General features: G+C 39.7%; 1 protein-coding gene across 1 annotated transcript; it reads left to right on the forward strand.

The window, feature by feature from the left end:
* Positions 1-200: 200 nt before the first annotated feature.
* Positions 201-17,356, forward strand: LOC126353754 (transmembrane protein 42). Its single transcript, XM_050002808.1, has 3 exons — positions 201-308; positions 14,439-14,585; positions 14,675-17,356. Exons 1-3 carry the CDS (start codon positions 201-203, stop codon positions 14,807-14,809), a joined length of 390 nt encoding a protein of 129 aa, XP_049858765.1. The 3' UTR covers positions 14,810-17,356.
* The last annotated feature ends 6,322 nt before the right edge of the window (positions 17,357-23,678 follow it).

Below are 23,678 nucleotides of genomic sequence, written 5' to 3' on the forward strand. Positions count from 1 at the left end.
TTGATGTGACAGGTAAACTGTCTGCCAGCAGTGTGAGTGCAGTCAGCTCATCAGCTGCTTTCCGCAAAGTGGAATACAGAAAGGAGGTGGCAGGAGAGATAAGAAATGTATGTCCGTGGCTCGCAGATGATGAAGTTACGGTAGCGAGACAACTGTTGTGGCCGTCTCCGATCTAGCATTAAAGCAGATAGCTTTGTAAAATGCTACGCGATCGTGAAAGCGTTTTTTATGCAGTATGTTCTGGCTGCTGTGCTTGTGCAGCCAGTCTATTTGGAAAATTGGCCGGGAAGGAAGACCTAGACTCGATGGTTTGCCTCATTTTGAAGTTTTGGTTGTGTGTAAACTTAATAATTGTTTTCAAAGGTTCCTGAAAATACGTTAGGAACACACTTGTAGTTTGAACAAATTTTCGATCAAGAATGTAAATTCGTATGTACATTTTGATGTTACAATTACATGTTTTTATAGTGACCGATAGCAAAGTTGATATACTCTGCATTATGAACCTGCAAAGTAACCATAAACGCTTGTGTGATATATGTGCGTCATTAAAGACATGACGCACATGTACCTTATTGAAATACAATGCCAGATTGAACCCACGTTTTATTATCTCCACTGGCAATGTATTTACAAATTGGTATGTATTGTATAGTAGACCCTACCATTCCATATTTATGACAGACATTGAATAACAAATTGCTACATAAACAAATTTCCTGCTCCTGGTGTACGATTTTATTTACAAATAAAGGAGAAGAATGAAGTACATGATCACGTTCAGTACTTGAGTAACCAGAATCCCCCCCACCCAGATTCGTTTCATATGGGAATCACAAACAGTTTCCTTTTTGCCAACTGTAAGTTGTTAGACGTTGTCAAAAAAGTTGAATAGCCCCAAGAAAAGGTTTCATGTGGTCTTAAGTCAAGAAGCATTTCATGAAATAAAAAATAAAAAAAACAAATAAATCAGAAAGCTACACTGTGAAAGGAAGCCTGTAGCAGCTGTTTAGGGTACAGCACCTATAAGAAGTCATAACCATAAATAACCACCCTGGAAAAATTTTGTTTGCTAAGAGCTCTTCAGTTACACAACTAGTCTGATATTTCGTAGGCTCATACTTTGTTTCCTAGGCTGCAGTACGAAACTGTATCAAATGTTTTCTGGAAGTCAAGGAACATGGTGTCATGCTGAGCACCAATATCTTCTTATGTATGAATCGAGAGAACTGGGTTTCATACAGTCATTGTAGAATTCTTGTTGTTCCCCACAGAAAATATTTTCAATCTCCAGAGATGTCATAATATGCAAATGTAAAAGATGTTGCAAAATTCTGCAACAAAATGAACAGGCATATCATTTTGTGTTGGACTATCTTTTCTTGAAAACGGGAATGTCTTGTGCTTTTAGGAATGCTTGAGTCCGCTGATTGCCTGTAGTACACTGGTGATAGAGGAGGAGCTAATTCACAAACTCTTTAGAGACTCTTAATGGTATTGTTTCACCAGATCCCACAGTCTTTCCTCTGTTGAGCAATTTCAGTTGATTTTCTGTGCTGTTTTCACTTATTTTGATATTTCATTTTGACGTTTGAGCAACAATTTAAAGGAAGCTGCACAGTACAATCTTCCTCAGTAAAACAGTTGTAGAAAAATGAGTCTTAGTATTCTGACCTCTTGTCATCCTTGTTTTGATGCCATTATGGTCGCTGAGAGTCCGGACGCATGGATTTGATTTTTTTACTAATTTAACATAAGATCAAAACTTCTGAATATTTTCTGTCAGGTCAGTATGTAGAATTTTACTTTCAGATTCGTTGAATGCTTCTCCCATAGCTCTCCTTACACCATTTTGTCTCTTTCTGTTTTTGTTTGTAAGAATTTGGCTGCACTTAAATTTGCAGTGAAGCTTTTTTTGCTTTCGGAATGGCTTTCTAACATAGCTGTCAAACTGTGGCAGAGCTTCCCCACCCCTCAAACTCGGCTCATTACATACCTGTCTAAGGCATATCATATAGTACCGTTGAGCACTGTTCATTTATGATCAGCATTTGCAGTTCTGGAGATTTATATTTCATGTTGATTGCTCAGGTAATATGATATCCATTTGTTGTTTGCATTTGCAAAGAAGAAATACCTTCCTGTCTTTCTTTACTTTTCTATTTACAGCTGTGTTTGATGGTGCTATAACAACCTTATGATCATTGATTCCCTGTTCTGTGCCAACTGAGTCGAGAAGTTTGGAAACTGAGTCAAAAAGTTAGGGCCTTTTGTTCATCAAGATATATGAGATGTTACCTTCATGGGATGGTTTTCAGATTGAGTGCTTAAGCTAATTTTCACGTAGAACTATTTGTACAATTCCTTGTTTCCATGACTCACCCATATCACTTGTGCCTTCCAGGCTGTAGCTGGTAGATTTAAATCTCCACCTAATACTTTAATATGACCAGGAAATGTATGTGAAATCTTCTCCAAGCCTTTCCTCAAATGTTTGACCTCTGGTGCTCCTGAGGCATGGGATCTAGAAAGGCATCCAATTACCATTTTTCATGCACCTTTAATTTATAATCACCCAAATTATTTTGCATTTGTAATCTGTACTAACATCACTGCAACTATTGTATTTTCTTACAGTTATAAACATGCCTCCACTACCAGCATTCAACTCATGTTTGTGATATAAATTCCAGTTGGAGTTCAGAATTTCATTGCTAGTACATCTGGTTTCAGCCAGCTTTCTGCCTATGGTACTATGTGGGCATTACCGAGCGAGGTGGCGCTGTGGTTAGCACACTGGACTCGCATTCGGGAGGACGACGGTTCAATCCCGTCTCTGGCCATCCTGATTTAGGTTTTCCATGATTTCCCTAAATCGTTTCAGGCAAATGCCGGGATGGTTCCTTTGAAAGGGCACGGCCGATTTCCTACCCAATCCTTCCCTAATCCGAGCTTGCGCTCCGTCTCTAGTGACCTCGTTGTCGACGGGACGTTAAACACTAACCACCACCACCATATGTGGGCATTATTACCATTTATAAATGAACTAATAGTCAGACCAGTTCATGGATGCTTGTACAGTTAATTAATACCATATTAACATTTTTGTTCTGTGATTATAAGTCCTTTGCTTTAATCATTTCAGTCAGTTCCAAAACAGAGGACTGTGATTGGTTATGGGAACAATGTTCCTTCCAACTTCCTCTGCATGTAGCAACCGAGGATGGAAACAGGCATTTGCACTGACATGAGCCACAGTGTGCAGTGACATGCATGCAATGTTCTCAATTGCTGCTTCTCCACATGTGATGCCTCTAACCCCCCCTCCTCCTCCTGCCCTGGTATATACCTTGCATATAAAGTATTTTTAACTAAAATGTAACTTGACAAGAAGTACACAATTCTGTCATGGCTGAAAATAGAGATTAAAATATGATCATAAAATACTTCAGTTGGGCTTGTAGATTAAAGATTTAACTCTGAAGTATGAAACCGCAAGCCGTATTGGAAGTCACAATAGGCTATAGTGCACAAGTGAGGTTACTCAGCTCTTAAATTCTTGGGATTACACCTTGACAATAAATTTAGTTGGGAGTAGCATACGAGAACTGCTGAAGTGCCTAAACAAATCTTCATATTTAAAATGTGTATCGTGTCAGATAACTGTGATTAAAAAAAGGCTAGTGTGTTTCCTTACTTTCATTAATTTTTCAGGGTAACTCATTGAATCAAGCTAAATTTTTCAGAATACATAAGCATGGAATACAAATTATTTGTGGTGTGAACTCCTGAACGTCCTGCAAAGACATTTTCAAAGAAAATGAAAATATATTTCAGGTTTTTTTTTGACATAATCTATATTCCCAAGAACCAATTCACTTAGGACATATGGAAGAAACAGTAGTATATCTCTTCATTTTAAAAATATGTTCAGTTTAGTATTATGTATTATTTATCGAGAACATGTTCTTCATCCTTTAGGATCTTCTCGTTGTGGATATCTAGAACAAATAGTATCTAATGTAATCGTACCAGTTCATTGTGTCTTGCTTTTATGCTCTGTAACTCAAATCTCAGTCATTACTTTTCACTTACTGGATACCTCGCTTGACCTGGACACCTGTAGTTGAGAAAGTGTAATATGGTCTCTGACAGCTCACAGTGCTTTTCTCAGCTTTCAGTGGCTACAAGCAAAAACAGTAGCAATCTACAGAGCTGTGACAACAATGAGGTATTGCCATAGACATGTTTATAAAATCATATTGTGTTGTTATTGAGTTAGATGGATGAAGCTGTCGTGTCAAGCCCATGGTAACTGTCAGGGATCAGCTTAGACTATTTCAACTATAGTGTCTTTTCTCTCTGTGCTATACTTGTTTATCATTCACATATGTTTCATTTTGCTTCTTACTCTTTTATTTCTTTTGGAAGAACCAACAGCTTTCAAAGTCTGAGTTTCAACATCAGTTCTGTTGTGGTTTTACAAGCAATCTCCCGATTTTAGAAATTCCATGGCAATTAAGCTTTCAAGTAAAACTTGTGAAGTAAATGTAAGTAATTTTAGTAGAGCATTGTTTACTAACCAAGGTGTGATCTGAACCAAGTCATGCGAAAAAAATTAGGTAGCCTTTTAAATGCATCAATTATAGAAGAAGGAAAAAAATAACACACAGCCAGAACTTACGTGCCTTAACCTTCCAGCAGTCTCATCAGGTTAATTCATGGACTCAAAATATCCTAAGCGAAACAGTTAAGAATGGGTCTATTCTTCCAGAGCCATCAGATACTTTTTCAGGTGCAGCTTTGAATTTTCATCAAATACCAGAGTATTTACAATCTTTTATCAAAATATAATAGGCCTTGCAAGTAAAGTAAAGGAAATGAAATTTCTGTTCTCTTAGAGAATCTACCATGATGTTTTATGCTGCTCAGAAAATTTTGTTGCAACTGTCACCAGCTCCCACCAGACTCACCAACTAACTACCTAGTAAAATGATCATGGTGTTTTGACAATACTAGCGTTCAACACCTCTTCAAATAGTTTTGGAAACAACAATAAGAAATGAAATCAGTCTATAATTACTCACATTTGAGTTATCATCATTTTTCAACATCTCTGTGAAAACCTTTGTGTACATGATAATGGTATAAGTCAGTTTGCTACATATTTTGCTACCACAGGGTTTCAGTTGTATGCTTTAGAGATTGTCAAAACATATTTAAGTTTATTTTTTAGCAAAACAATGGTGATTGTAAGTTTCATGGTTATGAGAGATGACATCACTTCACCAAAAGTATTTGGAAATTGCTGTACAAGAATATTCATTGCCTCACGCAGATCTTACCTATAGCCTTTAAGCTCAGGGACACTTAGGAAGCATCCACCATAGATCTTGACAGTTTTCCACTTATCACTAACTTCACTATTTTTGTGGTTAAGAACAATAAATGAAGTTTTGAGGAAAACAACACCTGTCTCACTTTTTATAACATTCCACATACATTTTATTTTTTTGCCAGAATTATTGATTTTGTCCTAGTAGTAGTTTTTCTTTTTTTTCACTCGCTTTGTTTGGAATTTTACTGTACATTTTGTGTAAGTTCTGTTTAGCAAGGTTTTTGAAGATTAGTGTTCTACAACTAGATCTCATTCAATTTTTAAAGGATATTTTGATGCTCCAAGTGTTCTGTGGCTTCTTCACCAGTTATGTGGGCACCTTGTGGGTTATTTTTAGGAATATGTTTTCAAACTGTAATGCATTTCATCAGAAAACATATTAAATTTAGTGATGGCTTTAGGCTCTCGATAAATAGGCTCCCAATCAACTTCCTGAATGCAGTTTTTAAATTTCTGAATTGCAAAATTTTTTTATGAGCCTGCTTGTCCTCCAGCAGGGTTCAGCTGTTTCCTGCTATGCACGGTGGGTTTGTCCATCACTGTCAGAAAGGCCATCTTTGACTTGCCTGACACAAGTGTTGTCGGTTTAGTCACTGTCCACAAAGATATTGTCAATTAGTGTGCTAACACATAACAGTGGAAATTAACTACTCATACTAGATTAAAGGAATGTATCACCTGTTCGAGTACAGTTTTGTGACACGAGTCATATTAAAAATGAGTGTAAGGAGAGCAATGAGAGAAGCATTAATCACTTTCAGAGTAAAATTTTGTCAACTGATCTGAACAAAAACTCTAAGAGGTTTTGGTCTTATGCAAAATCAGTAAGTAGTTCAAAATCATGTATCAGTGACCATACTGGCACTGAAACAGAAGATAACAGAGAATGCTGAAATACTGAATTCGGTCTTGCAAAACTGATTCACCACAGAAGATCATTACATGGTTCCTCGTTTCAATCATCATATGAATGCCAAAATGGCAGATACTGAGATAACCAATTGTAGTATAGAGAAGCAACTAAAACTGCTTAGTACTGGAAAGACATCAGGACCAAGTGAGATACCTAAAAGTTTCAGCAAAGACTATGCGAAATAACTTGATCCTTTCTAGTAGCAGTTTACTGTAGATTGCTGGAGCAATTAAAGGCACCTAGCGACTGGAAAAAAGCACGGACCATTCTCGTTTTTAAGAAAGGCTATAGGACAGAAGCACACAATTATACACCTACATTGTTGATGTCAGTCGGTTGGAGAATTAGGGAACGTATGTTATGCTCAAGAATTATGATACATTTGGAGAACAGAAATCTCTTCTATAAAATTCATCATGGATTTCATGAAAAGAGATCTTGCAAAAAACTGTTCCTCCATGAGATCCAAAGCACTGTAGACAATGGCACTAAGATTAATGCCATGTTCCTTGGCTTTAAAAAGGAATCTGACACTGCACCGCACTGCCAGTTAGTGAAAAAATTAAGAGTTTATTGATCATAGGACCAGATTTGCAAATGGATTCACAACTTCCTTGCAGACAGAATTCAACACATTGCTCTTCATGGAACAAAATCGACATATGTAAATGTAAATTCTGGAGTACAGCAAGAAAGTGTGATAGGACTGTTACTGTTTACGGTGTGTATAAATAACTTGGTAGAAAGCGTTGGATGCTCTTTAAGACTGTCCACAGATTATGCGCTTGTGCATAAGAAAGCAGCTATGCCGGAAGACAGTATTAATCTGCAGAACTGATGAATGGTGCAGGCTCTGGCAGTTGACCCTGAATGTAAATAAATGTAACATACTGTACATATACAGGAAAAGAAATCCACTATGTACAACTACATTATTGATGACAAACTACTGGAAACAATAACTACCATCAAATATCTAGAAATAACTACCCAGAGGAACCTTAAGTGGAACAGCAGACTCCAGACTGAGATTCATAGGAAGAATCTTCAGGAAATTTAACTCACCCACAAAGGAAGTGGCTTATAAGGTGCCTGTTCGATCTATTGTTGAGTATTGTCCATCAATATGGGATCTTTACCAGGTATGACTGATAATATAGAGAGATTGAGAGAGAGAGAGAGAGAGAGAGAGAGATTGGCAGACATTACAAGAGAGACATTGTGCTTCTTGGGGAGGTTTACTATTGAAACTTGGAGAGAGTGCTTCTCTGGAACAGTAGGACAATGTATTACATCTCATGTAATGACCACAATGAGAAAATTCCAGGAATTAAAGCCAACACTGAGTGTTACCGAAGATCATTCTTCCCACATACCGTTCCCAAGAGAAACAGGGTAGGGGGATCAGTTAGTGGTACCAGAAGTACTTCTTCCACACCCCATTAGGTGGCTTGTTGAGTATGTTGTAGATATGGAAGTAAAATCACTTAGAACTATTATATCCTTTAATTTTCCTGTACGATGCTGCAGCAAATGCTCAAACTGTTTGATAAAGTACCTGAAATCGCTAATATTTCTGAATTGCAAGTGCTTTGAAAGGGCACTTGATATTTACAAATACTCCTATTTGCCCTCCCCCTCCCTCCCCCACAAAAAAAAAAAAATAAATAAAATTATACAGTATGAGGCTACTACCCTATACCATATGGTTTACAATTTGGTGGGAGCTGCTGACGGTTGCAACAAAATGTTCTGAGCAGCATAAAACATCATGGTAGATCCTCTAAGAGAACAGAAATTTCATTTCCTTTACTTGCAAGGCCTATTATATTTTGATAAAAGATTGTAAATACTCTGGTATTTGATGAAAATTCAAAGCTGCACCTGAAAAAGTGTCTGATGGCTCTGGAAGAATAGACTCATTGTTAACTGTTTCGCTTAGGATATTTTGAGTCTGTGAATTAACCTTAGGAGACTGCCAGAGCCATTTAAGGCAAATAATTTCTGCCTGTGTGTTATTTTTTTCCGTCTTCTATAATTGCTGCATTTAAAAGGCTACCTAATGTTTTTCGCATGACTTGTTTCAGATCACGCCTTGGTTAGTAAACAATGCTTTACTAAAATTACTTACATTTACATCACAAGTTTTACTTGAAAGCTTAACTGCCATGGGATTTCTAAGATTCAAAATTTAAAATAAAAGATGGTCTGGATTTCAAAAGAATTATTGACTGAACAGGCGATCTTCACCTTTGTGGAAGACATCCTGTTGTCTCTAAACAACAATCAGTGTCTTCTGTGATATTACTAAAGCCTTCAGTTGTGTGGATCATCAACTACTATTTGAGAAAGCCAGGTAGTATGGCATAGAAAACCCAGCAGCAAGGCATCAGGGCCCATTAGGTAACCCGCCACAATCCTATCTTACCAACATGAAGCAGAAAGCAAGTTTGGAAGCTGTCAATCAAAAATCTGCAGTAACATTCATCATCAAGTCCTAGAAGACTCTGCCATGAGTCCTTTATTGATTCTGATTTACGTTAATGATCTCCCTGCAGCTGTGAATAGCGCTGTGTGCAAATTTACCATGTTTGCAAATGACACCAGCATTGTAACAGAAAATCTGTCAAACATTCACCAATGACATTTATATCAAAGTCTTTCTGCAAACAAAACGAAGTGTTTTTTTTTTTTTTTCAATTTATATAGTCACAAAAACCTAGAGGAATATTCAGTGACTCTCAACAACCACAAATGTGACAGTACAAATTTCCTGGGCATTTGCAGAGACTACAAAACTAAACTGGGAATACCACTTTTTTCATCAAACTGCAAAGACATTGAACTCGGCATCTTTTGCATTATGAATTACTGTCTCGTGCTGGGGACCAAATGCTCATAAAGGCTGCTTATGTGCACTCCATTGTGTGTTATGGAAATATCTTCTAAGGGAACTGTCATCTTACTCAAAAAATGTCCATTACTTGGAAGAGAGAGATTATTCAGATGTAGAGTAACTCCAAGAATGTCCTGTTGCAAATTACTTAACCAGCAGGGGCTACTTACCAATGCTTCTCAATACATTTTTTTTTCCTCTTATGTGCTTTGTGATAAAGCACCCCCATTCTCTTTGTAAACAGCTCAGCAGTTCACATGCATGACACTATACACAACAGTGGCATTCACTATCAGTAAAAAAATGTCACTAGTAAAGAGAGAGGTGCAGAGTATGCTGGTGTAAATATTTGACACCATCTTCCCACTGAGCTTAAAAAGTTAAGGAAGAGTGAATCCCCTTTCAAAAGTATAGTAGACTAGGTTCTCTTGAGTCACTCATGCTTCACTGTTCAGGAATTTGTGAAAGAGAGCTTACCTAAGAATGACATAACCAAACAGTTTTGTGATTGTCAAATGTTGTAAAGTATTTGATGTAGATTAAACAGTGAAAACTCCAGATTGGAATATCAACAATATTAAGAAAATCATACTCACTGTAAAGACAACCTGTTGATTTGCAGACAGGCATAACAAAAATACTATTATGCATTACAGGTTTTGGCCCAAGGCTTCTTCAGCAAAGAAAACACATACAAATTCAACCAAGCAAGCACTTATACACACATGACCACTACAGCCAGCAGTCCCGACCAGATTGTGGCCACCGTGTGAATAGCAATATGGAGTGAGGCAGAAAAGGGGCAGGAATAGCTGGGTACAGGTGATGGGAGAGAAGAGCACTGTCTGATGCGGGATGTAGGGACTGGACACAACATGACGAGACTGCCACATGCCGTATCAGGAGGTGTGGTGTGTGTGGGGGGGGGGGGGGGGGGGGAGCAGGATCAGAAAAGGAGAGGATCAGTGAAGGACTAAGAACAGGTGGTTGCGTGAGAGTAGGGGATGTGAAAAGGAAGATGTTGATAGGACAGAAGGGACAGGAACAGTTGGGTGGAGGGTATGGGGACATAGATTACTATAGGTTGAGACTGGGATAATTTTAGGAGTGGAGAATGTTTTGCAAGGATAACTCCTACCTGTGCAATTCAGAAAAACTGGCGATGGAGTGGAAGTTCCATATGACCCAGGGTGTGTTGATTTCAATATCAAACATGTTATATTCAGCTGCATGTTGTGCCACAGAGGTAAATTTAGCTCTTGGCCACAGTTTAGCAGTGGCTGTTCATTCTGGTTGACAGCTGGTTGGTAATAATATGATATAAAAAGCTCTGCAATGGTTGCAGCGGAGCTGGTGCACAACATGGCTACTTTTGCAGTTGCTCAGCTTTTGAGGGGGTAAGATCAGCCTGTTACAGTACTGGAATAGTAAGTGCTGGGTGGGTGGATTGGGAAGGTCTTGCATCAGAGTCTTCCACAGGAGTATGGTCCTGTGGCAAGGCATTGGGATTGGGAGTGGCAGAGGGGTGGGCTGGGATGTTGTGGAGGTTGGGTGGGTGACAGAACACCACTTTAAGAGGGTGTGGGAAGGATCTTAGATAGGATGTCCCTCATCTCACAGAATGATGATAGTTAATCAAAGCCCTGATGAAGGATGTGGTTCAGTTGTTCCAGTTCAGGGTGATGAAGGGGGGACTCCTTTGTAGCTGTTCTTGGGGGTGATTTGGGGGGGGGGGGGGTGGCAGGGGAATTCTGTTTGCAGACTGGGTCCAGGGGATATTGCCTGTCTTTGAAGGCCTTGGTGAAATTTTTAGCATACTGGGAAAGGAGTTCTTGTCACTGCAGATATGCTGTCCCTGGGTAGCCAGGCTGTATGGGAGGGATTTTTTGGTGTGAAAGGCATGACAGCTGTCAAAATGCAGGTATTGTTGTTGGTTGGTGTATTTAATGTGGACAGAATTGTGGATGGAGCCATGAGTGAGGAGGTGGCACACTGGGCTTAGGAGGACCAGATAAAGTGATGGGAAATATGTTGAGGTTGTGAAGGAATAAGGCTAGGGTGCCTTGGCCCTGAACCCAGATCATGAAGATATCATCAGTCTACCTGATCCATACAAGGGGTTTGGGGTTTTGGGAGGCTAGGAAGATTTCTTCTAGATGCCTGATAAACAGGATAGTATAGGAGGGAGCCAAACCTAACAATCCTGGGTGCACCATTGCAGCCAGTTATTGTGCCCACACTGAAAAGATTTTGGCCTCATTGACCAACCCCTCCAGCCACATGCCCATAATCTAGCCCTCCACATCAAAGATATTGACCACTTCCTTCACTGACTCATCCCAAACCTTTTTCCTCCTGGTTCTGTACTGCTCACTGTTAATTCTACTTCCCTGTATGTCACCATCCCTCATATTCATGGCTCACCACAATTAAAACTATCTGTTCGCGCATCCTTCATACTCCAAACCCACTGCCTCATTCCACATACACCTAACTAACTTCATCCTAACACAAAACTTCTCCAAGCGGGAAAGCGCCGGCAGACAGGCACAATGAACAAAACACACAAACACACACACAGAATTACTAGCTTTCGCAACCGATGGTTGCTTCTTCAGGAAGGAGAGGGAAAGACGAAAGGATGTGGGTTTTAAGGGAGAGGGTAAGGAGTCATTCCAATCCCGGGAGCGGAAAGACTTCCCTTAGGGGGAAAAAAAGGACAGGTGTACACTCGCACACCCCCTAAGGGAAGTCTTTCCGCTCCCGGGATTGGAATAACTCCTTACCCTCTCCCTTAAAACCCACATCTCTTCATCTTTCCCTCTCCTTCCTGAAGAAGCAACCATCGGTTGCGAAATCTAGTAATTCTGTGTGTGTGTTTGTGTGTTTTGTTCATTGTGCCTGTCTGCCGGCGCTTTCCCGCTTGGTAAGTCTTGGAATCTTTGTTTTTAATATATTTTTCCCATGTGGAAGTTTCTTTATATTATATATACATTAAAAACAAAGATTCCAAAACTTACCAAGCTTGGTAAGTCTTGGAATCTTTCTTTTTAATATATTTTTTCCCATGTGGAAGTTTCTTTCTATTATATATATATTAAAAACAAAGATTCCAAGACTTACCAAGCTTGGTAAGTCTTGGAATCTTTGTTTTTAATATATTTTTCCCATGTGGAAGTTCAGCACAACCATGTGCACCTGCATGCCAAACTGTTTAGAAAACATTCCTAGCCTCACAGAACACCAAAACTCTGGTCTGGGACATATTCATTGATGATATTTTCTTCCACTTCTCGTGGTTCTTCTCAGCCCGTTATGCTACCTTCCTAGATATGACCACCTATTCTCTGATGGCTCCATCCACACCTCTGTCCACATTAAATCCACCAACTACCAAGAGTACCTGCATTTTGACAGCTGCCATCCCTTCCACACCAAAAAATCCCTCCCATACAGCCTGGCCACTTGGGGATGGCATATGTGCAGCAATATGGTCTCCCTTTCCCATTTTGCTGAAAGTCTTACAAAGGCCTTCACAGACAGGTTCTATCCCTCAGACCTAATCCACAACATTGTGCCATTTCCCCACACACCCACAACCCTCCCATAACCTCTAATAAGAGACAGCTGCAAAAGTGTGTCCCATTCATCACCCAGTGCCATCCTGAACTGGAACAACTGAACCACATCCTTCATCAAGTGTTTGATTATCTATCATCATTCCCTAGAATGAGATATATCCTACCCAAGATCCTCCACATCCCCTCCTAAAGTAGTGTTTTGTCACCCACTCAACATCCCAGTCCACCCATCTGTCACTCCCAATCCTAATGCCTTGTCAGAGGGATCATATTCCTGTGGAAGATTCTGGTGCAACATCTTCCCAATCCACCCACCCAGCACTTCCTTTTCCAGTTCTGTCACAAGCTTATCTTATCCCATCAAAGGCTGGGTCATCTGTAAAGCATCCATTAGTATACTAGCTCTGCTGAATCCATTGCTCAACTTTTTTTATTGATATGACTATCAACCAGCTGTTCACCAGGATGAATAGCCACTGCCAAACAGTGGCCAAGAGCAAAGTAGACCACCCTGTGGCACAACAGGCAGCTGGAAATAACATGTTTGATTTCAGTGGCTGCTTCAAAACCCGGGACATGTGAGCCCTCCCCTCCACCACCAACTTTCCAAACTGTGCAGATAGGAGTTATCCATACAACACATTCTCCTCTCCTGTGATTATCGTGGCGTCAATCTACAGTAACTTACTGTCCCCACACCCTCTACCCAACAGTTTCTGCCTCGATCTGTGCTATTTATTGCCTCCTCCTTTTTCATGTCCCTACTCTGTGTGTGCTGCTCCTTTTCCACTCCCCCTTCCCCCCCCTCCCCTTCAGCCCCCTCCCCATCAAACCCTACCTCCTAATACTGCACATGGCAGTCTCATCAGCCCAGGATCTAGTCCTTCCATGCCCACCAGACAACACATCCCTCTGCCCCCACCTGTATTCTGCTATGCCCTTCACCCATTCCCCACTCCCCTCCAGATCGCAATTTATGTAACAGTTGCATTCTGGTCGGAACTGCTGGTGGTTATGCTCATGCGTGTTGAGGTTTTGGATGAAAGCTATAATGTGTAACACTCTTTTTGTTGTTCCTGTCTGCAACTCAACAGGTCATCTTTACAGCGAGTAGCAATCTATCCATTTCAAATCTGTTGATTTTTCATGTAAATTTGGTTACTTCACTCAATCATTATGTAGTGTGGATATGTATTTTATTATAATGCGTTGCTGAACTGACGAGCCAATAACTGTCAAATGTTAATATCATTAGGTTATGTAGATATCGTAATTTTCATTCAGGCAATCTGTAATGTGTACATGTATTTTTACTGTAATTGTATTGCTGGACTGATTGCCCAGTAGTATGACAACAAATGTGTGTTAAATTGTTATAAACATGCTGATGATGGTGATTGAAGGTTATAACGATTTATTGTTTTATTAGTAATACTTTAATATCCGTTAAATTGTGAATTATAATTAATATACATATAAATATATGTAATCTTAATTGTCTCTCACTCCACATCATCATAGTTGGTTATGCATTTATTATTATTATTTTCCAAATTATTCTCATATGTTTGTTCTGAATGAATTACTGTCATGTAGTTATTATCTTCACAATTGACCTTTATTGTGCTATAGGATACATTGTATTTACAGGTTTCTGTAGTTACAGCAACAGTGTTTATGGTTTTAATGATTGTGACTAATGCTGCAGTATGGACATTTTTTGTGAAAGCCCTCCGTTCTTCAGATACATCATTGTTTCCTACTGTGGCAAGTTCAGCAACAAATTACATATGTTCTGTAAGTCATTTCACAGTTCTCACAGAGAAAATGTACAGAAATGTGCATTCTTCTTGTTATATTAATGCTTCATTTTATTCTCTTCATAGGCCATGGCAGGATTCTGGTTCTTTGGTGAAATTACCTCATTAATGTGGTGGACAGGTACATTTCTTGTTCTGGTGGGCTTGTTGCTCATATGCCAGTATGAAAGTAACGAGAAGTTGCAGAGTAAACTAAAATAATAACTTGTCAGAGAAATTTATGTCTTTCATTTTTGTAATATGAGAATGAAAGTTTTCCTTAAGTGGTTATTAAGTAACTCATTAATTGTGTGAAATGACTGAAATCAGGATATGCTAATACTTTGTAATTCTAGTAATCGCACATGCCCTGTAGTGTTGAGAGTTGTCAGATGAAAACAGATTTTTCATGAAAAAGATGTACAGCATTCCAGAGGATTTTTAAAGTCCAAAAAAATGATTGTACTTGTTTCATATGTACCTCCACATTACCACTTCATGGTTTCACCATGTACCTCATGATCTGACATAAAATTCTCCCAAATTGATATACATTTAGTAACTGAATCTTGTTTTCTTGAGAGTAAATATTTTTTTCCACTTCAGGTGCATATTAACTAGTGTAATGATTTGATACTATCATATTTTGAATTAGCAGCACAGTTTTACAATTTTTTTTACATCTTGTTAAATCCAAGCAGGATATACTTTGAAAGTAGTTCAACACTTTGTATCATTGCTAACTTTGGGTTTATTGTTTGCATATGTACCTCTTCAATGAAATTACAAAGTTGTCAAAATTGCACAAAAGTTTTCTTTTATTTAAATGGTGACCAGTTCCAGACCTTACTCTATTATTAATCTGTCCTGTCAAACAGAATTATCGTATTGCAATTAACATATACAATATATACGGTCAATAAATGTACAAATAAGTTTGACAAAATGATTCCATACCACAAGAGTTTAATCATAACACTATAATGTGTGTATACTGGCCACTTTGCTTGTAATAGTGGCTAAGTGCAAGGTTCTATTTGCATATGACAATGTAGTGCTGTGTGCAGCAAAACAATGTTGTGTGAGCATTAAACGTCGTTATAGTAACCTGAGGTAGCGGGTGCTGTAGGGAGTGGATCATGGACAGGTTGTTTGTGTGTGTGTGTGTGTGTGTGTGTGTGTGTGTGTGTGTGTGTGTGTGTGTGTGTGTGTGTGTGTGTGTGTTTTTCCCTCCTTTTTTTATGAAATTACAGAATAACGATTACATATGACTGTAGATAGATAATATCTATTTTAGCTTGATGTTAAAACATAATCACAGTATAAAACATGCGTGTACAAAAAAATCTTGCAAACACATAAGCAGCATGCTATGCTACTAACAATCTCCCAACCATTGTCAAAAATAAAATAGGCCAGAACAAGTATTAAAAATGTATGAAGAATGCCTTGGAGTCCATTAACCATAAACAGTATGCTCCCTCTGTGCACGGACTCCCACTGTGTACGTTTTTAATATGTGGCGTGGCCTATTCTATTTTTGACAATGGTTGTAAGGTCAAGAGTGGGGTACTACTAGTGAGATGTTTCTGTTCTGTGTGAATGAACTTCCTAAGTGTGATGTTACACATTTTATTGGTATAATGCCATAAATGATGTAATAAATGTGACCTATTATGCATTTATTAGTTTAGATTTGTATGGTAGTGCATGCATTGCAGTGTGTCTTATTGTCAATTATTGCTATAATGCCATAAATGATGTAATAAATGTGTTCTATTATGCATTTATTAGTTTAGGTTTGTATGGTAGTGCATGCAATGCAGTGTGTCTTATTGTCAATAAAAAAATGTTCGTGGAGCTTTGCTATGCTGTTGCTTAACTGGTCTTAAAAATTTTTGCTTATGCGACTACATAATTTTGTCTTTGTATCATCATGTATGTTGCATTTATTTATTGTTATACTGACTGGCCACTTGTGGCACTATGAAGTATGGCAAGGAATTGTTCGTAAAATTGTTTTTGGTCTTGCTACCTTTCATATTGTGACTTAAATATTTAGTTTTTGTATAAAAATGTGAATTGTGTACTATTATGTAAGCTGCAGTCCTTTTAGTGCTATATTGACTGGCCACTGGTGGCGCTGTGAGGTGTGATGCTGACGTGTTTACTAGATTTCTTTTGTACATGTATCATTTATTTTGTGACTGTGTTTAACATCAAGCTAAAAGGGACATTATGTATGGTCATACATAACCATTATCCTTCAACTTCGTAAAATAAAACGAACAACCTCCCTGTGGCACACTCCCTTCAGCACCCCCACCTCGGCTCATCTAATGATGTTCTATGTTCACTCAACATCATATTGATGCATGCAGCACTGGACTGTCATATGCAAGTAGTATCTTGCATTTAGCCACTCATACAAACAATGTGGCCAGCATACTCACATATAGTTCTATGGGAGGACTTACATGGTATGTAATCATCTTGTCAAATGTCCTTGTACTTTGGTTGTAACATGAGACTATCAGTCCTGCAGGAAGACGTGACTGTGGAGTTATATCCAACACTGGTCACCATATAAGTATAAACAAACTCCTGTGCAACTCTGATAGTTTTTGTAATTCCGTGGAATCATAGTAAGATGCCGCATATTGCCATCTGGCATACTAGAAATCAGTCAATATGTATCTTTCATTTGATTTTTGATTTTTTTCCTGTGGGTACAGCTGCACAAAGATATCATAATATACAATAATTAAAATATGAAAACACAAGCAGTTGCCTACCCTCTTTTACCTCCTGACACAGTTAGTAGTTGAATAAAAGCCCCTGGTACATACTGGGAGTTTGTACATGCATGCTTTTACAAGTAATGTGGTGAATTACTACAATGTACAATCTCATTCATTGTCCCCACTGGCCTCGCCCTCTCTGTTTCTTGCCCGCACCACCTATCATCCACACTCTATAATCTCCAGTCTTAAAAAGAAAACATTTCAGTACATGACCAATATTCCAAATAACATTGTTAGGACTATCAAACAACTAGCCAATAGATAACTTCTGTAAAGTATACTAACCACCAATTGTGAGATGGTGTGGGACCACCATTGGATTGCAGTCAGAGTTCAAATGCTCCACCGGGCTGCCATCCAAGGATTTTTTTAAAGCGAGATCAGGAAGTTTGGCACCCTGTAATGAAAACTGACAGGATGGACTTACCCAATGTCACTTGTTTATTGGGGGACATTGCAAATTTAGCCCACCAATGACAAGACTGTGACAGACAGGAGGGGGCATGAAGAACAAAACTGCTGGGCAGTAACATGCATGGGTTCTTTCTGAAGACTTCATCCACGATTCTTTCAGAGGACAGGTTCAGTTGATAGGAGATTGACTAATTCACATGCTTTTTTGTACAGAGCATTCAGACTTTTCATTCTAGAGACATGTCAGTCTGTCCTCAACTCGGTTTTCAGACCGAGTCTAATACCATATTCATCCAGATGTCTGTTTTTATGTTATCACATACTCAGTTTCCATTCTGTCAGAAGGTCTTTGTTTTGGTTCAGTGTTCGAATACATGGACATTGACTTTGTTCCCACCACCTGATCTACATCTCCAAATGCAAGTTAGGTGAAAGGCAAAAATGATAAATAATTAACCAGTTAGGTAAACAACAATAATTACAAGACGACAATGCACCAAAGTGACAAAAATCATGAGATAGCAATATGCACATATACAGATTGTGGTAGTATCGCATATACAAGGTATAAAAGGGCAGTGCATTGGTTGAGCTGTCATTTGCACTTGGGTGATTCATGTGGAAAGGTACCTGGCGTGATTATGGCCACAGAATGCGAATTAACAGACTTTGAATGCAGAATGGTAATTGGAGCTAGACACTTGGGACATTCCATTTCAGAAATCATTCGGGAATTCAGTATTCCGAGAGCCAATGGCCTTCACTTAACTATTGAGGGTAATGATGTTAGCATCGAGTTGTCCTTACTAACAGACAAGCAACACTGCATGAAATTACCACAAAAATCAATGTGAGGCAATGAGCATATTTCACTACGGCAATTAGGTGAAATTTGGTGTTAATGGGCTATGGCAGCACACAATGGGTGCAGTTCCCTTTGCTAGCAGCATGACTGCCCGCAGTGCCTTTCTTGAGACTGTGACCATGGTGGTTGGACCCTAGATGACTGGAACACTTTGGCCTTTGGTTGTGGCTTAGTAGTGGTATGGACTATGTTTATGTGGAATGAACTGGGTCCTCTGTCCCAACAGAACTGATCATTGACTGGAAATGGTTATGTTCGGCTACTTGGAGATCATTTGCAGCTCTTCATGTTCCCAAACAATAATGGAATTTTATGGATGACAGTGTTCCTTGTGACTGTACCACAATTACTTGCAATTCATTTAAAGAACAGTCTGGACAAGTTGGGTGAATGATTTGCCCACTCAGACTGCCCCATATGAATCCCATGAAAAATGTACGGGATATAATCAAGAGATTAATTTGTGCACAAAATTGTGCAGAGGCAGCACTTTTGCAATTATGGATGGCTATAGAGGCAGAATGGCTCAATATATCCTCAGGAAACTTCCAACAACTTGTTGAGTTCATGCCATGTTGGATTGGTGCACTACACAGTTCAAAAGGAGGTCCGACATTATGTTAGGAAGTATCCCATGAATTCTGTAACCTCGTTGTATAAAATAGATATATAGCCTGAATTAAGATTATTTATAGTTAATTTTCATCAGAAATGTAGATAAATTGTGTCCACACTAGGAATGCATGAGCAGAGAAAAAATTCTTTACCTTTCATACATTTTGCAAATGCTACTTTTAAATTTATTTATTGGCACCTTGTAGGCACTATCAGTCAATGTGTTGAAGTAAACAAGACCAAGATATTCCTAGCTGTTATATGTCTTTGGTGCTTTGCATGTGGTGTACTAATTGGATGTCCACTTCTTTAGTTACAGTCAAGGATCAGTACTGTTAGCTCCTTTTACTTAAGTTTTCTCTAACAAACACAAGGAAGTTATAGATATACAGGGAAGGTCCTATCATTATATTAAGTAATTTGAAATAATCTCTACATTATTCACGTGGGCTATGTCCTACAGTGCAGCTGGTATCTTTCTTTTGCCACTTGAACAGTAGTGTTGAGCATACGAAATTACCCCATAGTAGTTTTTGTTTAGTCAGAAGTTAGTGAAAGAATGCAAGATGTGCATATAATAAGGGTTGTGCATTGACATAGCTTGCATGGCAGGACCAAACAAAGTGGGACAGTGGTTAGCATATTTGACTCTCATTTGGGAGGATGGCTGTTCAACTCTCCATACAGGCATCCTGATCCTTTTTCTGTGATTTTCCAAAATTTTTTTAAGGTAAGTACTTGGATGGTTCTTTGAAAACACATGGCCGATTTTCTTCCCCATTCTTTTATAATTTGAGCTTGTGCTCCATTGCTGTGGACTTCATTGTTGATGGGACAATAAAATTTAATTTCCTTCGTTCGTTCTTTCTTTCTTTCCTTCCTTCCTTCCTTCCTTCCTTCCTTACTTCCTTCCTTCCTTCCTCCCTCCCTCCCTCCCTCCCTCCCTTCCCCTGTAAAATGGATAGATGATACATGCTAGTCTGCTATATAATTTTCCTGTGTGAGTATCCCAGCTAAGTTTTCTGTTTACTGGAAATCCTAATAATTTGTTTATTATTGCAACAGAAAGAATTCATACCACATATAAGCTCTACAGTTTTGGTGGATTTTCCTGTAAAACATTTGCCTGAGAGATCAAGTATTACATCTCTCCATAGCTACCATCAAACTAAGTTAGTTATTTCCATGATCCATGGATCATAATTATAAGATCTCACATGAACATATCAGTTTTACAATTGTAGTAAACTTCCTACGTCTATACTCTACAAGCCTTCTTATAATGTATTTGGGGGGGGGGGGGGGGGTACTTCTGGTACCACTACTTACTCCCTCTTCCCTCTACCATCCAAGAGTGGTGTATGGTAAGACTGATTGTCAGTAAAGTTCCATATGAACTCCAAATTTTTATTTTCTCATTGTGTTCATGTTGTGAGACATTTGGGAGGGGGGGGGGGGGGGGGGAAGTAATATGTTGCCTGACTCTTACTGGAATGTTCACTTTCAGAATTTCAGCACTAAACCTATCCAAGATACACAATGCCTCTCTTGCAGCATCTACCAGTGAAGTTCATTGAGTATCTTTAACACTCTCGCACTTATTAAAGAATCCCACGATGAAACATGCTTCTCTTTGTATGATCTTCTCTACGTTGTCTATTAATTTGGTCTGGTAATGATCCCAGAATGAAGAGTAATCTTCAGGAGTTGGTTTTACAAGTATTACATTTCTTCCAGTGAAACTCCATCAGCATCTGCCTGTGTTTCCTATGATTAGTTTTATGTGGTCGTTCCAGTAGATTATGATTCCACTTAAATCTATAATTGAGATCTCTGGTTTTTTTAGTGACTTTCTAGCATGGCTATTGAACTACACACAGTCTTTCCATGTACCTCACAATGTTCTTTGGCACATACTATATTAAGGTGAATTGCACAATGCTTTTGGATTTTATCCATTTTGGGCTCCAAATCATCTCCAGAGTTGAATATCTGATGTTTACTGACCACATTTCCTCCATTTTGTTTCTTGTTGCTCTTACTAAGCATATATGGTTTCCTACCTTTCTCAACATTACTTTTTATACCACTGAGTACTGATGCTGTAACTACCTTGTCGTCACAGATTACCTTCTCTGTGAAATGTTTTGTAAAGTTCTGGCCTGTTTGTTACTAGGTCTAAGGCACTTAGAGATCACTTAAAGAATTTTTTAGAAAAATTATTGATAACGTCTTCCTCGAATTCATGGCATTTCCACTCATTGAGATTATTTTACATTCAGAACATGTAATAACTACACTAGATGTTACTGAGTTCCTTATGGTGACGAATATGTTAACTTCATTAGCATCCCCTCCACTCCCCGAGGGCGCATGGTTCTTTTGTGAGTTTGTGCATGGTGTACACAGGGTCCCAAGCTATTGCAGCCCATGCTTCCTTCCCTGGCTGCATTTCCTTCACCCTGCCCTCCCTCCCTCCCTCCCTCTTATCACTCCTTTCCTGTTGCCCCCTCCTTTCCCTCTCTCGACGTTCTGATTTATGTCTACCTGGCTATGCACCTGATTTCCTGTATTGGTTACAATTTTGTTCCTTTTCCATGTTCTTTCATCCTTTTTTAACGTTTAAGTCCCTGCTTGAGGTTTGACCTCCACTTCAAAATTTCCTGTTTTTAGTCTGAGCCATTTGGAGAAGAACTCCCTCCCTAGCATCTACATTGTGGATTCCTTTTCCCCCTTCCTTCTCCTCTCCCTTCCCCATTGTAGCCCCCTTCAACCCTGCTATGTCACCAGCACATTTAGTCAGTCTGTGTGGTGGGGCTGTTATGCACCCATATGGTGAGCCCCCTGACAACACATGGATTACGCTACTGATACCTAAGCTGTTCTCTCCCCATGAATGCCAAGGAGTGGTCGCTTATCTTCTTGGAGCATTGGAACTCATGGGAATGGGCGCTGTGCCAGACAGCCCTTGCTGTGGCTGGCTGGTGCCCATGAGTAGAGCCCCTGGTCAGAGTGAGTGGTATCACGGCAGATGCTTGGTGCATGAAGCGTATCAAGCTGCAAAAATTTCACTGTTCTCAAACATCCGTCTCTTCAAATGGTGAAGGATCATTGAATGCTGATTTGTAAGACCTGGCAACCTTCCCTTCCCTGGCTACACCATGGAAGGAGGGCCAGGCTCACCATCTTGGGATGAAACCCTTTCCCCGTTACCTTGTCTGTACTGGACAGATGGAGACACATTCACCCTCACAAAGCCATTGTTTTTTTGTGGAGAAGATCGAGGACAAGTTTGGAAAATGGAGCCTCTTAGTAAGATGCGATCAGCCTCCCTTTTGATCAAATCTTCTCCTGCCACCCAATCCATAGCTCTTTGGGCCTGTGAAGTCGTGGCAATGTCCCCGTGTCTGTTATGCATCACTGATCTTATTTTTCATGGGGACCTCATCCTGCAAACAGGTGAGGAAATCCTGGTGGCTTTCAAGGGGGATACCATCCCATAGAAGGTCAAGGTTATGTGCTATGGATGTGACATGAAGCGGTGCTTTCGGTGCTTGTGTTTTTGGCATATGTCTTCCTGCTGTATGCCAGACCCTCTGTGTGTTGACTGGCCACCCCTGTGTTTCACCACCTATTTGTGTCAATTGTGCTGACTGCATTTCCTGTTGCACGCCAGATTGCCCAGCTTACAAAAGAGAAAGAATATCCAAGTATACAAGTCCCTAGGTCATCTGTCTTATGCTAAGGCTCACCAAAAGTATGAGAGACTCCATCCAGTGTAACTGTCTTCAACTTTTGTCTCTGTTACTTCATTTCGTCGTCCTACCTCTTCCTTACCTCAGCCCCATCCCCCCCTCTCCTCCCCCTTCCCTACAGTTCCCACGACCTCCTGTCCAGGAGCTGCTCACCCTCCCCGGCCGAAGAAGTGCCCCCCTTCTTCAGCACCTGCCAGTGATTGGGCTCCCTCCCAGGACCCCTCTCCCCAGTGTCTCTCAGGCTGGAAGACTCTTACCACCATGCTGCCACGAGACACACTGTCTGTGCATCCTAAGGTCGCCCGCTCTCCTTCGGTTCCAGATCTTGCAGAAGCCTGTACTCCCCCTGTGCCCTGCTCTCCTCCACCTCTGAAAGAGAAGAAGAAGAAGGAACATAAATCATAAGACAAGCCCCCCCCCCCCTCCTCCCCTTCCCCTGGTGCCCCCGGAGGTGCCATCTCACCCTTGCAACCTGAGCCTGACATCTTATTTATGGATTTCATGCCACCCTTGTTGGTGATGACTACTGACTTAGTGATATGACCTCCTCTTGGCTTCTTTATGTCTAATCTAGACTCTCGCCACATGATCATTCTGTGGAATTGCAACAGATACTATCGTCACCTACTAGAAATGCA

Source organism: Schistocerca gregaria, chromosome 3 (assembly GCF_023897955.1).
Source record: "Schistocerca gregaria isolate iqSchGreg1 chromosome 3, iqSchGreg1.2, whole genome shotgun sequence".
NCBI lineage: Eukaryota > Metazoa > Arthropoda > Insecta > Orthoptera > Acrididae > Schistocerca > Schistocerca gregaria.

Excerpts from the sequence above, each read along its gene's own strand:
- LOC126353754 (XM_050002808.1), top strand. The coding sequence starts at position 201 with ATGCTACGCGATCGTGAAAGCGTTTTTTATGCAGTATGTTCTGGCTGC. Across the intron at positions 309-14,438 it reads AGGAAGACCTAGACTCGATG|GTTTCTGTAGTTACAGCAAC; the intron begins GTTTGCCTCATT and ends TTGTATTTACAG. Across the intron at positions 14,586-14,674 it reads CAACAAATTACATATGTTCT|GCCATGGCAGGATTCTGGTT; the intron begins GTAAGTCATTTC and ends TTCTCTTCATAG.